General features: G+C 47.3%; 2 protein-coding genes across 3 annotated transcripts in view; one reads left to right on the forward strand and one right to left on the reverse strand.

Moving 5' to 3' along the window:
* Nucleotides 1-15,328, forward strand: part of KCNN1 (potassium calcium-activated channel subfamily N member 1) — an 80,820-nt gene that overhangs the window by 51,264 nt on the left and 14,228 nt on the right. For both annotated transcript variants that reach the window (XM_081895652.1, XM_081895653.1), the window contains exon 5: nt 12,651-12,792. In XM_081895652.1, coding sequence (XP_081751778.1) covers nt 12,651-12,792 — 142 coding nt within the window. The remainder of the gene's footprint in view (nt 1-12,650; nt 12,793-15,328) is intronic.
* The window catches only part of BABAM1 (BRISC and BRCA1 A complex member 1), a 192,886-nt gene that overhangs the window by 15,081 nt on the left and 162,477 nt on the right, over nt 1-15,328 (reverse strand). The window lies entirely within an intron of this gene.

Below are 15,328 nucleotides of genomic sequence, written 5' to 3' on the forward strand. Positions count from 1 at the left end.
TTTGGCACATTTCAATATATTCAGCCTATTTTCAAATGCACACAGTAACAGCGGGTCAGAGGAGGGATTTTGGTGCTTTTAGGCTTTTAATGCAAGCCTATATCTAATTCACCCTTTCGGAAACAGTAAGCAAACATGAGCACAGAACCATCCTTCAAAATTTGCACTTATCACAGTTTTGCAGTGAAGCTCTCCTGCCAAGTAATGAATGCAAAGGGGGGGAAAGGGAAAAAGTTAGTGAAAATAATAAATAAAATTCATTAATATTGCAGGAAAGTCCTCTCAAAAACATTTCAGGATCAGGCAAAAATTGCATTTAAGAAAATGTGTATAACGAGAAATTTGCACTAGAGTACTGGCAAATTCTAGTGCAAATTTCTCCTTATACTAGAGTACTGGCAAAGTAGGGACGCGGGTGGCGCCGTGGGTTAAACCACAGAGCCTAGGACTTGCCGATCAGAAGGTTGGTGGTTCGAATCCCGGTGACGGGGTGAGCTCCCGTTGCTCAGTCCCTGCTCCTGCCAACCTAGCAGTTTGAAAGCACATCAAAGTGCAAGTAGATAAATAGGTACCACTCCAGCGGGAAGGTAAATGGCATTTCCCTGCGCTGCTCTGGTTCTCCAGAAGCAGCTTAGTCCTGCTGGCCACATGACCAGGAAGCTGTACGCCGGCTCCCTCAGCCAATAAAGCAAGATGAGTGCTGCAACCCCAGAGTCGGTCACAACTAGACCTAATGGTTAGGGGTCCCTTTACTGGCAAAGTGGTATGAGGGCATTAAAAACAAGATAAAAACAAAACTATTACTACTAGTAGTATATTAATAGTACTTATTTATTTCCTGCCCTTCACCAGCAGGTTCCAGGGCATGTTCCAGCCATTTAAAATTCAGAAATAATATTATTATTATTATTATTATTATTATTATTATTATTATTATTATTATTATGCCACCCATCTGACTGGGTTTCTCCAGCCACTATTGGCAGCTCCAACAAAATATTGGGAACACATTAAAAGCCCAAACGTTAAAATCTTCCCTGTGGAGGAAGACACCCTGTCTTCAGGTGTCTTCCAAAAGTCATATATTGTTTATCTGTTTGACATCTGATTAAAAACAGTTAAATCTGAATGAGGTCCTGAAACCACACATCTCAGGCGTCAAATGCCTGGAGAACTGAGCTAAAGACTTGGGAGAAATCGAGGGAAACAGAAACAAATTCACCCCTCCCTCTTTGCGCCAGATCTGGGCTTTCCCCTCGGCTGTGTCGGACCCAGGAGGGTGCCCCACACTTTCCGGCAGCCCCCTCCCCCCCCCCGCGTTTGTCTCTGTGCCATTCGTGTGTGTCGTTTGCTTTCTGGACCTTTTGCCCTGTTTTTCCTCTGGGCTGGAACCTGCTCAATAACGTGCTGTTGTTGTTGTTGTCGTTTTTCCTCCTCTCGAAACCGCTGTGCTTCTCGTAGGGACAAACTGTGAGTTCCGATTGGCTAGCAGCCGGGTAGACGCAACCCTTGCACGGAGGCCAAGACTTGCTCAGAATTTAAGATTAGCTGCTTGAGAGATTGACAGTTTGGGGTGTCGTCTGGGGGGGGGCGTCCTGGGGTAGAGGAAACCCTGGGTGCTGGTGGTGGTTGTGAACTTTGAACAGAATCCCGAAGCTAATCTAGCTTTCGGAAGGAAGCTTTGTCCATCCATCCATATGTCTGTCTTTCCTTCCTTCCTTCCTTCCTTCCTTCCTTCCTTCCTTCTTTTCACATCACCACCTCAACCTTCCCGTCCAGAGAATTTACTCCTCCAAAAAGCTTTATATCTTCCAAAATTCTCCCCATCCACCCCTCTCCCATCTTAAGATGTTTGCATTCCTAGAAGACCTGTCCTTCTTTCTCAAGAGGAAACAACACATGCATGCAACATCTTGCCCTTGTCATCCTTCGCGTCTAAATTGTGCGTGGCACACACATGCAATTTACTTAAATTGTTTCGTCCCCATCTTCCTCATTTATGATGTGTGCAATAAAGGATCTTTCCCAGACCCTCTCCCTTCAAAATTGCATCATGGTGAAACTTTTCAGAACACTAGATAATGATAGATGTCCATCAGCTTAGGAAACCTTACTGCAAAGGCAGTGAACCTTAGTCCTGGGGATAAATGCCTCTCTGTCTGACCCTCAGGACAATCTCTAGGCCACATCCTCCTCTCCTCGGACCACTCCAATCGCTCACCACTGCTTTGCTCCCTCCCTTGGGTGTTCTTGCCTGGCTGGCTGTAGGGATGGGTATAGAAACTAAGAGAGGATATATTTCTTAGGTATTATCCATCTGGAAGAACCAGATGCCCAAATACAGAATGGGGGATTCCTGGCTGTACCTGTGGAAAGGATCTGAGGTCTTAGTGGGCCACAAGCTGAATATGAGTGAACAGTGTGATACAGCAGCAAAAAAAGTGAATGCTATTCTAGGTTGTATAACGAGAAGTCTAGTGTCCAGATCAAGGGAAGAAACAGTACTGCTCTATTCTGCCTTAGTCAGACCACACCGGTGTGGGAATGTTCAGGGGTGCAGGAGAGGATATATTGTTTGATTATAGCCTTTCCAACTTGTGTTAACAAGTTCCACTATTTAGCAGAGTAACATTCCCCTCGGATGCGTTTGCTCAGGCTCGCTAAAGCCTCTATAATAGCTGTTCTGGTATTTTCCCCTTATTCCCTCATAAAAGACAAGACACGACACAGTCTTCTATAAAAGTAAAAAGAGTTTACTCACATTCTGTTCACAATCGGATCCCAGAAGGCAGACTCAGTTTAGAAAAGTAACATACACCTGGAAACTATCTCATAAGGAGACAGTCCCTTTGTCCTCCCTTGGCTGGAGGCCAAGAGAGCATATTTGGCTAAGCAGATGTTGCTTCTTTGATGCATGTAGACAAAGAGATGGCTGCCCTGCCCTGTGCTTTTGTCATTACCTGCACAGGTGAGGTCACGCCCACCTGTAGTCACATGCAGAAGAAGTCAGTCCCAACCCAGAAGGAAACAGGAAGTTTACCTGCTGGCTGGACAAAAATTCCTCCCCATGTGTAAACATGTTCACTCTAGGAATATTGTAAAGGTAAAGGTACCCCTGCCCGTACGGTCCAGTCGTGTTCGACTCTAGGGTTGTGCGCCCATCTCACTTAAGAGGCCAGGGGCCAGCGCTGTCCGGAGACACTTCCGGGTCACGTGGCCAGCGTGACGAAGCTGCTCTGGCGAGCCAGCACCAGCGCAGCACACGGAAACGCCGTTTACCTTCCCGCTAGAGAGCGGTCCCTATTTATCTACTTGCACTTAGGGGTGCTTTCAAACTGCTAGGTGGGCAGGAGCAGGGACCGAGCAACAGGAGCTCACCCCGCCACGGGGATTCGAACCGCTGACCATACAATCGGCAAGTCCTAGGCACTGAGGTTTTACCCACAGTGCCAACCGCATCCCATAGGAATATTGTACTTGACTGCTATTGTGTTTCACATCCCACAACCTGGAATCCTGTGTGCAATTCTGGGTGCCACAATTTAAGAAGGATGTTGGCAAACTGGTAGGTGTGCAGAGGAGGGCGGCCAAGATGATCAAGGGTTTGGAGACCAAGCCTTATGAGGAATGGTTGAGGGAATTATACCCAATGCAGCCCAATAAAGAGAAGACTGAGCGGAGATATGATGGCCGCCTTCAAATATCTTCAGGGCTGTCACATGGAAGAGGGAACAAGCTTGTTTTCCCCTGCTCTGAAGGGCAGGACCGAAACAACGGATTTGTGTTACAAGAAAAGACATTCCAGCTAAACATCAGGGAGAAGTTTCTGACTGCAAGAGCTGTACAACAGTGGAACGATTCCCCTTGGGAGGTGGTTGACTTTGAAGGCTTATAAGCAGAGGTGGGATGGCCATCTGTGATGGATGCTTTCGCTGAGATTCCAGCATGCTTTCCAACTCTACGAGTCTATGAAAAGAGGATTAGACTAAAATCACAGAGCAGGAGATTGCTATAGCTGAACCCTTGCCATGTTGGCAATGTTCTGTGTCCAGTGTCTGAGCTCCTGAATAGCAGATGCTGGAAACTGCAGGAGGGGAAGAGTAGTCCTTCAATTTCAGTGGGCCTACTCTGAGCATGGCAAACATGGGCTAAAACCCAGTTCCCCCTTCCTGCCCACCTCCTCCAAACCCACCCCACGTCCGACAAAGTGGCCTTTCGTCCACAGAAGCTGGTGCCCCCGTAAATCCTCAGCCTTTAAGCTGTCCCGAGGAGGCGGCGTCATTTCCTGGAAATTTATCACGGCTGCCAGGCAGGCGTTCAACCTTGAGAGGGGAGCGAGGAGGGGGTGGGCCCTGTCTCCTGCACCCTCGTTCTCTTCTGGGCGCAGCATGACGGGTGGCTGGTGGTTGAGGAAGAACCCCCTTAGATGCCAAGATGGAGAAGCACCCCTAAACCCGTTCGTGAGCACCAGGAGCTCAGCCAGCGGGCCACAGATTTTTTTCAGGGCTGCCTGGTTTTCTCTGTGCGAGGAAGCAGTGAGTCAGGCCACACTCAGCCGTGAAGGGAACCGTGAAGGCTGCGTGATTCGAGCGCACATGCACACCCACTGCCAGAGGAGAGCCAGAGGAGACTTTGATCCCTTCCTGGCCCAGTGATGCCTGCTTTTCACAGGATCATAGAACTGCAGGGACCCTTAGGGTCATCTAGTCCAACCCCTGCGATGCAGGAATCACACATTTTTGGGGGGTTGGGGGGGGAGAGACAGAACTGCCAGGCAGCTAAATCTTGCCACCCCTGTTTATCATCATCATCATCAAATCATAGAATTGGAAGGGGGCACCAAGGGTCATCTAGTCCACCCCCCCTGCAATGCAGGAATCGCAACTAAAGCATCACCATCGTTATGTATGGCCCACCTTTTCCCCTGGGGCCGGGACTCAAAATTAAAACCAACGCAGGGAAAATGCAGAAAGCTAAAGATCTATCGGAGATAGCAGTTGTGGGGGGGGGGGGAGCAATTAAATTATAATAGAACTGAGAACAGTATAAAACCGCTAGCAAAGCTGATCTAGCGAAAGCAACATAGCGCCATTGAAAGTCCTTTCCTGGGAAGCAGTCAGATTTTCCACGATGCGCATCCTGCACTGCATTTGCGGGGTTGGACTAGATGACTCTGGGGTGGCCCCCGCTTCCGAGTCTGCAGATTCCCCCGCCAACCCTCGCATCCTTTTCCGATGTTCCGAGCGAAATGTTCAACGGTTCACAACCGCCGCTGCTCTTCCCTGGGCAAGGAGGGCTGGATAGAGGTGGGGACGGAGGTCTGGGGGTCCACCAGTTCTAGCTGTGCGGGTGCAAAAAAGAAAGAAAGAAAGCAGCGATCCTAAATTCCTCCTCTTAACATTGCTTGGCGTAGTCAGGCTTGTCTGGGTCTTTCTGTTTCCTTTAGTTTTTTTCCCCTCCTGGGGGCAAATTTCCGCATTCCTCTATCCCAGTCTTATCCCCTGCATGCCACTCCAAAGCACCCTCTTCTCCGCTAACTTCCAGTGCATCTTCCGAAATCCACCACGCTCCATGCCGGTTCTTTTCCAAGGTCGGGGAGGAGGTTATTCTCTCTCTTTTCCTTTCCTTCTCCCTCCACCCCCCTTTCCTTTTTTGCCTGCAGAGATTCGCACTGAAGGGTTTTGCTGAACTTTCTTTACTCAGGCCACACAGTTCACCTGCGGAACTCAGTGCCACAAGATGTGGCGGTGGCCAGTGTTTTAGTCAGCTATAGAAGCAGGGCGGGCAGCAGGCGGATAGGTATTTGCAGGGGTCACTGCAATTCGTGCATTGATTACAGACACAAGTGATTGGATAAAAATTTGCCAAGCTGAATTGATCTCTTCGGAAAAGCCGTACAATTTAACAATTCAAAACTCGGACAGCACAGTTGTGGGCCTTATTTTAGTGGAAATTGGTAGACTATTGAAGAGGAGGAGTCAACTGCTGGTAGCCATGGTGTCTAAATAGAACCTTCTTGTTCAGGAATAGTCTATCTCCAAATAGTAATTGCTGGAACAAGCAGGTTTCGCATGCAAGCCCAGTTTTGTTCCCTCCCCCCAAGGGTATCAGAAGTTATCTATTGGATTGCCAGGTGGTTTGATCCAGCCGGGCTCCCTTGTATTAAAGACTCATCACCTTCATTGAACTTAATGGACCTTTCTAATTTAGGCCACATTCGTAAAATCCTTTTAAAGCACCAATTTAAACATTTGTGACTTCCCCCCCCAAAAATCAGTGTGTGTACGAACAGAAAGGTGTGCAGGGGAGGGCAACCAAGATGATCAGGGGTTCGGAAACGAAGCCTTATGAGGAACAGTTGAAGGAGCTGGGTATGTTTACCCTGGAAAAGACGAGACTGAGAGCAGCTAGGATAGCCATCAAAAATGGGGCTGGAGACGCTCCTTCAGGCATATGGAGCCAAGGCAGTTCAAACATTTAAAACTTCCCAATAGTGGGCAGCCTTCTGATGTCTTCTAAAAGTCAGATAGTTGTTTATTTCCTTGACATCTGATGGAAGGGTGCCACCACCAAGAAGGCCCTCTGCCTGGTTCCCTGTAGCTTCACTTCTCGCAGGGAGGGAACCACCAGAAGGTCCTTGGAGCTGGACCTCTGTGTCCGGGCTGGACAATGGAGGTGGAGACGCTCCTTCATGTCTACTGGGCCAAGGCTGTTCAGGGCTTTAAAGGTCAGCACCAACACTTTGAATTGTGCTCGGAAATGTACTGGGAGCCAGTTAAGATCCTTTAGGACCAGTGTTATATGGTCCTGGCAGCCATTCCCAGTCCCCAGTCTAGCTGCTGCATTGTGGATTAGTTGTTGTTTCTGAGTCACCTTCAAAGGTAGCCCCACGTAGAGCGCATGGCAGTAGTCCAAGAGGGAGAAAACCAGAACCATAGCTGACAACCTTCCCTTTTTTGCGGGAAATTCCCTTATTCCAGCGCCGTTTCCCGCTGCTTCCTGCTGCTATTCCAGATTGTTAGATATCCCGTAGACTGTCCCCGGGACAGGTGAGGCTGCTGATTCCTTATCTGAAAGTTAACTGCTATGACCAGAACATGGACCACTCTGCGGAGACAGGGAGCAGGCAGGGATTGTTTCAGATGGAGCTGGTAGACAGCTGCCCCGGACACAGAATTGACCTGTGCCTCCATGGACAGCTTTGAGTCCAAAATGGCCCCCAGGCTGCGCACCTGATCAGGGACACAATTACCCTACTCAAGATCAGGGAGGCCCCCAAACCTGCCCACCCCCTGTCCCCCAAAACAGTCCTTCTGTCTGGTCAGGACAGATGCATTATTCCCCATTTCTTCTGAATATACCAACCTTATTTCTGCAACATTGCAAGACCAGCGCATTCCTTGCCCGCTCTGATGAAAGGAGCCCTGGGCTCCTGCCCTGATGGCGCTGCCACCTTCGCGCGAATCAATAGCAATCCTAATTAGCACCACGAGCAATTAAGTCACACTCTCCCCCCACCCCACCCCCCATAGCGCTTCTTCAAAACTAATCTGCGCAGCTTTAAACGCTCCTTCGCTTTCCTCCAGTCTCCGGAGAGGAGTGACGCTCAGCTCGGCAGAATAAGTCCCTCTGCGGGTATCACTCCACTCATCTCACATTAGCGCTAATTTGCTGTGTGCGTCTGAGTCGGGCGTTAAATTGCAAAGCCCTTTTCTTTCTTCCTTTCTTTTGCAAAGCGTTGTTGACATTTCCCTGTTCCCTCAGGACCCTACAAATATTCACAGGGGGGTTTTCCGCTTTTCCCTTACTGGCTTGTAGGCCTGTTTGCTCGGCATTGGCATTCAACAGCCGCTGGTTGAAACAAAACAAAACAAAACAGCCTTTCTTAACAACCCAGAAGTGTTACATCACAGAATCTTAAAATTGTGAAGCTGGAAGGGAAACCTGAGGGTCATCTAGGCGAACCCCCCGCAATGCAGGAATCTCAGCTTAATCATCCCTGACAGATGGCCTTCCAACCTCTGCTTAAAAACCTCCAAGGAAGGAGACCCCATAATCTCCTTAGGGAGACCATTCCACTGTAAAATGGTTCTTAACTGCTGGAAAATTCTTCCTGATGTTTAGTCAGAACCTCCTTTCTTGTAACCTCAAGCCATGGGTTCGAGTCCTACCCTCTGGAGCAGGAGAAAGCAAGCTTGCTCCATCATCCATGTGGCAGCCCTTCAGATATTTAAAGATGGGTATCCTATGCCTTGGGACGTGGGTGGCGCTGTGCGTTAAACCGCAGAGCCTTGGGCTTGCCAATCAGAAGGTCAGCGGTTTGAATCCCCGCAATGGGGTGAGCTCCTGTGCAGTCCCTGCTCCTGCCAACCTAGCAGTTTGAAAGCATATCAAAGTGCAAGTAGATAAATAGGTACCACTCCGGTGGGAAGGTAAAAGGCATTTCCATGCGCTGCTCTGGTTTGCCAGAAGCGGCTCAGTCATGCTGGCCACATGACCAGGAAGCTGTACGCCGGCTTCCTCAGCCAATAAAGCGAGATGAGCGCCACAACCCCAGAGTCAGTCACAACTGGACCTAATGGTCAGGGGTCCCTTTACCCTTTACCTTTACCTCCTATCTCCTCTCAGTCTCCTCTTTTCCAGGCTAAACATCCCCAGCTCCTTCAACCGTTCCTATTAGGGTTTGGTTTCCAGACCCATCATCTTCTTGTTTGCCCGCCTTTGCACGCCTTCCAGCTTGACCTAAAAACATTCTGGATCTTACACAGTTTTCATGTATTCCTCCCCCCTCTCCCCACCTCCCGGTAGCTAAAGCCCATATGTTCTTATATACCGCACAGCCAAATGCAGATTTTTCTAGGTTTTCCATTCCCAGGCTCCTAAAATCCTAGATGCAGCCATGTCACAACCTCTTCAAAGTGACAAGCATTCGTGCCAGCCATCGACAAAGGATAGCTCAGTTGGTAAAGCACGAGACTCTTTGTCTCAGGTCATGAGTTCGAACCCCACACTGGGCAAAAAGATTCCTGCATTGCCGGTTGTTGATCCTCGTGGTTCAACAGGCTCTGATTCCACTATTGTGAGTCGAGGACCCGCTTGAGGATAAGAAAGACACCAGGACACAGTATATTAGGTTAATGGGCTAAAAAAGGCCACAACTTTATTGATTATAGCATGTGAGTGGTATTGGCTTAGGCATTGGATAAAACAACAGAGCGTGACTCCACCCCCTCAGGAAGGGGTGAGACTAACAAGGGTTAACCACCAGTGGGAGGAGCCTGTTGATGCAAATACAACTGTAAGCCTCCCCTGATGTCACCGGGGGTCGTGCCACGGCCCTAGCCCCCAGCAAGGGCGTCGGACAGGATCCACGACCGCCGGATTCCTTTAATGGAATACCCAAAAAGTGGAGGGGTAGGCGATGGCCACACCCTGCCCTCCAATACACAAACATATTCCAATGCCTAACCGCCAATACCCGAAAAGTTGTGGCGATTTGCTACGAGATAGGTGAAAAACCTGGGTGGCAGGACGCGGGTGGCGCTGTGTGTTAAACCACAGAGCCTAGGACTTGCAGATAAGAAGGTCAGCGGTTTGAATCCCGCAACAGGGTGAGCTCCCGTTGCTCGGTCCCTGCTCCTGCCAACCTAGCAGTTTGAAAGCACGTCAAAGTGCAAGTAGATAAATAGGTACCGCTCTGGCGGGAAGGTAAATGGCGTTTCTGTGTGCTGCTCTGGTTCGCCATAAGCGGCTTAGTCATGCTGGCCACATGACCCGGAAGCTGTACGCCAGCTCCCTCGGCCAGTAAAGCAAGATGAGCGCCACAACCCCAGAGTCGTCCGCGACTGGAGCTAATGGTCAGGGGTCTCTTTACCTAGGCGAAAAACCAAGTGGCCACTGCAAATTTGCCAGCTGGATAAAGTTCCTACCAGGTCCCTTGGGCAACAAAGGCGATGAACCACAGGTCCATAGCAAGGTCAAAAACGAAACGATGAACTAAAGGGAGGGTGGGTGAGTGATCTGATGAAAACCAGCAGCGCAATGAGGGGGAAGCACTGCCACAGCCGCATTTGAGTGGCTAAACCCCACCCCCAAGCCTCCGCCTGATTGGTTGGCTGCTAGGGGGCACGGCACGGCACGGCAGCCAGGACAGCTGAGCAGGGACCGGAATGCCCCCTGCTAACGCAGGAAATGGCTCCCGCTCACAACACCTCCCCTCTGGAAAGAGGAGAGGTTTTCTGTGACCTGTTCAGTCATTGCAAATTGAGGGAAAGCCTGAGCAGGTGGTCTAATGACTTTAGAGATTTCTTGGTATTTTAAATAGGTAAAGGGACCCCTGACCATTAGGTCCAGTCGTGGCCGACTCTGGGGTTGTGGCGCTCATCTCGCTTTATTGGCCGAGGGAGCCGGTGTACAGCTTCCGGGTCATGTGGCCAGCATGACTAAGCTGCTTCTGGCGAACCAGAGCAGCGCACAGAAATGCCGTTTAGCTTCCCGCCAGAGTGGTACCTATTTATCTACTTGCACTTTGACGTGCTTTTGAACTGCTAGGTTGGCAGGAGCAGGGACCGAGCAACGGGAGCTCACCCCGTCGCAGGGATTTGAACCGCCGACCTTCTGATCGGCAAGTCCTAGGCTCTGTGGTTTAACCCACAGCGCCACCCGCGTCCCTCTTGGCATTTTAGGGGACCAGAATAATGAGACCCGAAGGCATTTCCACTAAAGATGGGGAGAATGTTCCTCAGAGCTCACAACCCCACCAGCAATCCTAGCTTGAATGTGATGAGATATATGCAATGATCTCTGTAAAGATCACTTGACCTTGTGGGGGACGCGACGGAGCTGAATATTGGGACATCCAGGACAGGAACGATGGAGAACTTATTCTCGCAGTGCAGTTAACCCGTGGAACTCCTTGCCACAGGAGGCGGTGATGGCCATCAGACTGGATGGCTTTAAAAGAGGATTGGACAGATTCGTGGAGGGGGGGCTGTCGAGGGCTACTAGCCAGGAGCGCTATGCTCTGCAGGCAGCAGTGCTTCTGAATGCCAGAAACTACAGGGAGGGAGACAGATCTGGTGCTAGGATCCTGTTTGTAGACTTCTCATTGGGGAATCTGGTTGACCACTGTGAGAACAAGATGCTGTTGGGCCACTGGCCTGATCCAACAGGTAATAATAATAATAATTTATTAATTATACCCCGCCCATCTGGCTGAGTTTCCCCAGCCACTCTGGGCGGCTTCCAATTGAGTGTTAAAAACAATACAGTATTATTATTATTATTATTATTATTATTATTATTATTATTCCTAGCTGAGACCCTTCTTATGGAATACAGTGGTACCTCGGGTTACATACGCTTCAGGTTACAGACTCTGCTAACCCAGAAATAGTACCTCGGGTTAAGAACTTTGCTTCAGGATGAGAACAGAAATCATGTTCCAGCGGCGCAGCGGCAGCAGGAGGCCCCCATTAGCTAAAGCGGTGCTTCAGGTTAAGAACAGTTTCAGATTAAGAACGGACCTCTGGAACGAATTAAGTACTTAACCCGAGGTACCACTATATAAGATATGAAAGTATCACTGTACCACTGTATTCCCTTGCGTATGATGACACAGATTGAAAAGGAACAGTAGGACTTTCTTTTGAGTAAACTTGCATAGGATCCATCTTCAAAAAGAATGGAAGTAAGAGAATCAAACATACTGATTGGGAGAAAAGCAGTCTTGTACCCAAAGAGGAATCTTGACTTATTTTTTCTTATGAAACAAACAAAACCCTTCAGTCTTTGAGCTGCAAAAAAAAAAAAAGTTAGCGGGTGTTCATCCAGTGGAGTTCTCTGCTTGGAAACCGAAAGCAATCTTGCAACCACAGCTTTGAGAATGCAGGAATGGACACTTTGAATGGTGCTGCTAATACTCCGAGGCTGCTACAGGGATGGAATGAGAAGCCATATTTAGAACCAATGCAAAATATAGGGCAGGAAAGGGATTCCCCAGGTTTGCAAAACTGAATTTCCAAACCACTGTTGGCTACGATCAATGCTTCATTCACAATCCTGGAGCAAATATGCATTGTGAAATAACAGCTATCCTTCAAACAGGGAGGCCTTATCTGAATTTTACAATGCAGTCAGCCGACTGAATATTGTGTGCAAAAAAAATTAGGGCAGTGTGTGCTTTGCGGTGCATGCACTGGTGAAAACAACCTGACGCCCTATCATATTACAAAACGTTGCTTTGCAAGAAAATGTTAGTCAAACCCCATGCAAACATTTGTATATTGGGAGAAATTTGCACCAGAAATGCTGCCCAGTTTTCACGAGGATATACATATATCGCTGGGCAGATGAGGAGAACTGAATTTAAAATGAGAAACCAAAAATCAACAAGTTCTGATGCATTTTGGATCCACATTTAAGGCGGCAATTTACAACTGAAATACACCCAGTCCGATGCAAAACTCTTCCATCCTCTGTGGCAGCCTGCAGTGGGCAGAGATTGGGCACGTGGGGGGGGGGTTCCTACTGTAGCCCCACCCTCACCCACTCCGGTTATGTGTGGGGCAGGCCTAGGGCAGAAGGGGAAGAAGCCAAGAAGGTTTTGATGGAGACTTCCCCCCCTCTCCTTTTACTCTCTTTCGGCCCAGATACCATGACAAGCAAGATGTGACCAGCAATTTCCTGGGGGCCATGTGGTTGATCTCCATAACCTTCCTCTCCATCGGCTACGGGGACATGGTCCCACACACTTACTGCGGGAAAGGAGTCTGCCTGCTCACTGGGATTATGGTAAGGTACCATCTTTCCTGCTGGTGTACAGATTACCCTTTGTTTCTTACATTTCCCTGCTCTTCCTTCCCTGTATGTTCTGCCTTTCAGCTTGTAAGTCTTCTTTTTTCCTCTTCCCTCCCTGTACCTCTTTCCTTTCATGCCATGCCTTTCAGATTGCCTTTCAGAGACTGCCTTGCTTTAATTTCAGGTGTAGGTCAGCGATTTTAAAAAGCAACATGGTGTCTGTGAAGTTAACTCTTTATTCAAAACAGCGCAGGCTTGGTGACCCAAGCAACTCTTCCCAGAAGGTCTTGCCCCAGTGAGGCAGTTGCAAGTAATGAAGGTCCCCACCTTCCCACAACCATCTAAGTCCTCTCCAGGGTTTTTCTCAAGCAGTTGCAAACTGAGGCTGGATTGACACTGACCTGTCATTAGATATACAGTGGTACCTCGGGTTGCAGACGCTTCTGGTTACAGACGCTTCAGGTTACAGACTCCGCTAACCCAGAAATAGTACCTTGGGTTAAGAACTTTGCTTCAGGATGAGAACAGAAATTGTGTGGCAGCAGCAGCGGGAGGCCCCATTAGCTAAAGTGGTGCTTCAGGTTAAGAACAGTTTCAGGTTAAGAATGGACCTCCAGAACGAATTAAGTACTTAACACAAAGTACCACTCTTATTTGGCTTAACCATGTCTGGAAGTAGAGCAAAATCCGAGGTACCACTGTACCATTCTAAAACATCACTTGTAAATTGGATTGTTTTGTTTTCATCTATACAATTTTTATTAAATTTTCTCTTTTACTATTTAGAATATTCATTTATTTTTTATTTTTTTATATTCATTTATTTTTTATTTTTTAATTTTTTAATTTTTTATAATAATTTTTATTAAAGATTTTACATTACAAAAAAAAGAAAAAACAGAAAAAAGAAAAAAATATCCAACAAAAATTGTTAAAAACAATCCTTCTTTCCATCTCCTTAATTTTCATTTACTTGTTTCTCGGACCTCCTCATACCACCCTTTTTTGTATTCCAAATCAAATTATTAATTCAACAATTTCTTTCCCGCTTTTTGATACCCAAATCTTATTCTTAAATTGTTACAATCTTAGATTTTTACTTATATAAACCCATTTTTTCGTATTCTTTTAACCCATCACAGCTAGAAACCTCTTAGTTCCAATCCAACATTATTCTAAAATTCCTTAATTTTACAATGTCTCTGTAGATAATCTTTGAATTTCTTCCAATCTTCCTCCACTGACTCTTCTCCCTGGTCTCGAATCCTGCCAGTCATTTCCGCCAATTCCATATAGTCCATCACCTTCATCTTCCATTCTTCCAAAGTGGGTAGATCTTGTGTCTTCCAATATTTTGCGATAATTATTCTTTGCTGCTGTTGTAGCATACATAAAGAAAGTTCTATCCTTCTTTAACACCAATTGGTCAACTATGCCCAGGAGAAAGGCCTCTGGTTTCTTCAAAAGGGTATATTTAAGTACCTTCTTCAGTTCATTATATATCATCTCCCAGAAAGTACAATTTAGAATATTCATTTAAACAACCTTAAAATACCAGTGACTTCCCTTCTTCTCTTTCCATGGTTCATTTTGCACAGCATAAATCCCTGCATAATTTATATAAACTAAACCATTCAGTATTCCATTATTACTTCCATCAAAACTTGTTTACACTGCTGGATTTCTCTTAATGCTGCCAACGTCTCCAAGTGTACACAATCCCCCCACCCATACATTCAATAAACATTTCCCAACCTTCTTTAAATGTTCTTCTTGTTCTCTTTTTCTATAAGTTAGATCCGCAAACTGTGCATATTCCATCAGTTTAAGTTGCCATTCTTCTTTGGTTGGGACCTCACTCGTTTTCCATTTTTGAGCTAACAAAACATGGGCCGCCGTAGTTGCATACATATATAACGTCACAGGGCATACTTGTAAATTGGATTTTTTTAAAAAAAAACTTTCTTTCTTTCTTTCTTTCTTTCTTTCTTTCTTTCTTTCTTTCGTCAAAACACTGTTTCCCATCTGCGCTCTGCAACACCCTCTAGTGTCACATTTTAATAACGCCCTATGAATTTTAAAAGTACAGTGGTGCCTCGCAAGACGAAAAGAATCCGTTCCGCGATTCTCTTCGTCTAGCGGTTTTTTCGTCTTGCGAAGCAAGCCCATTGACAGCTTAGTGGATTAGCGCTACAGCTGTCTAGCGGCTTCTAGCGATCAGCTGTTAAGCGGCTTATCAGCTGATCAGCTGTTAAGCGGCTTAGCGGCTTAGGAAAAGGGGGGGAAGCGGGGAAAAACAGTGGGAACTCACAAGATTTTTTCGTCTTGCGAAGCAACCCCATAGGGAAATTCGTCTTGCGAAGCACCTCCAAAATGGAAAACCCTTTCGTCTAGCGGGTTTTCCGTCTTGCGAGGCGTTCGTCTTGCGGGGCACCACTGTAGGACGTCATCTGTCCATATAGGTATAAAAACCATTCCATAACGCTTCCTTAACGTTGAAAACCATGTGTGTAGATCTGCCCTGAGTCTG

This window comes from Podarcis melisellensis (assembly GCF_964234715.1).
Source record: "Podarcis melisellensis genome assembly, chromosome: 18".
NCBI lineage: Eukaryota > Metazoa > Chordata > Lepidosauria > Squamata > Lacertidae > Podarcis > Podarcis melisellensis.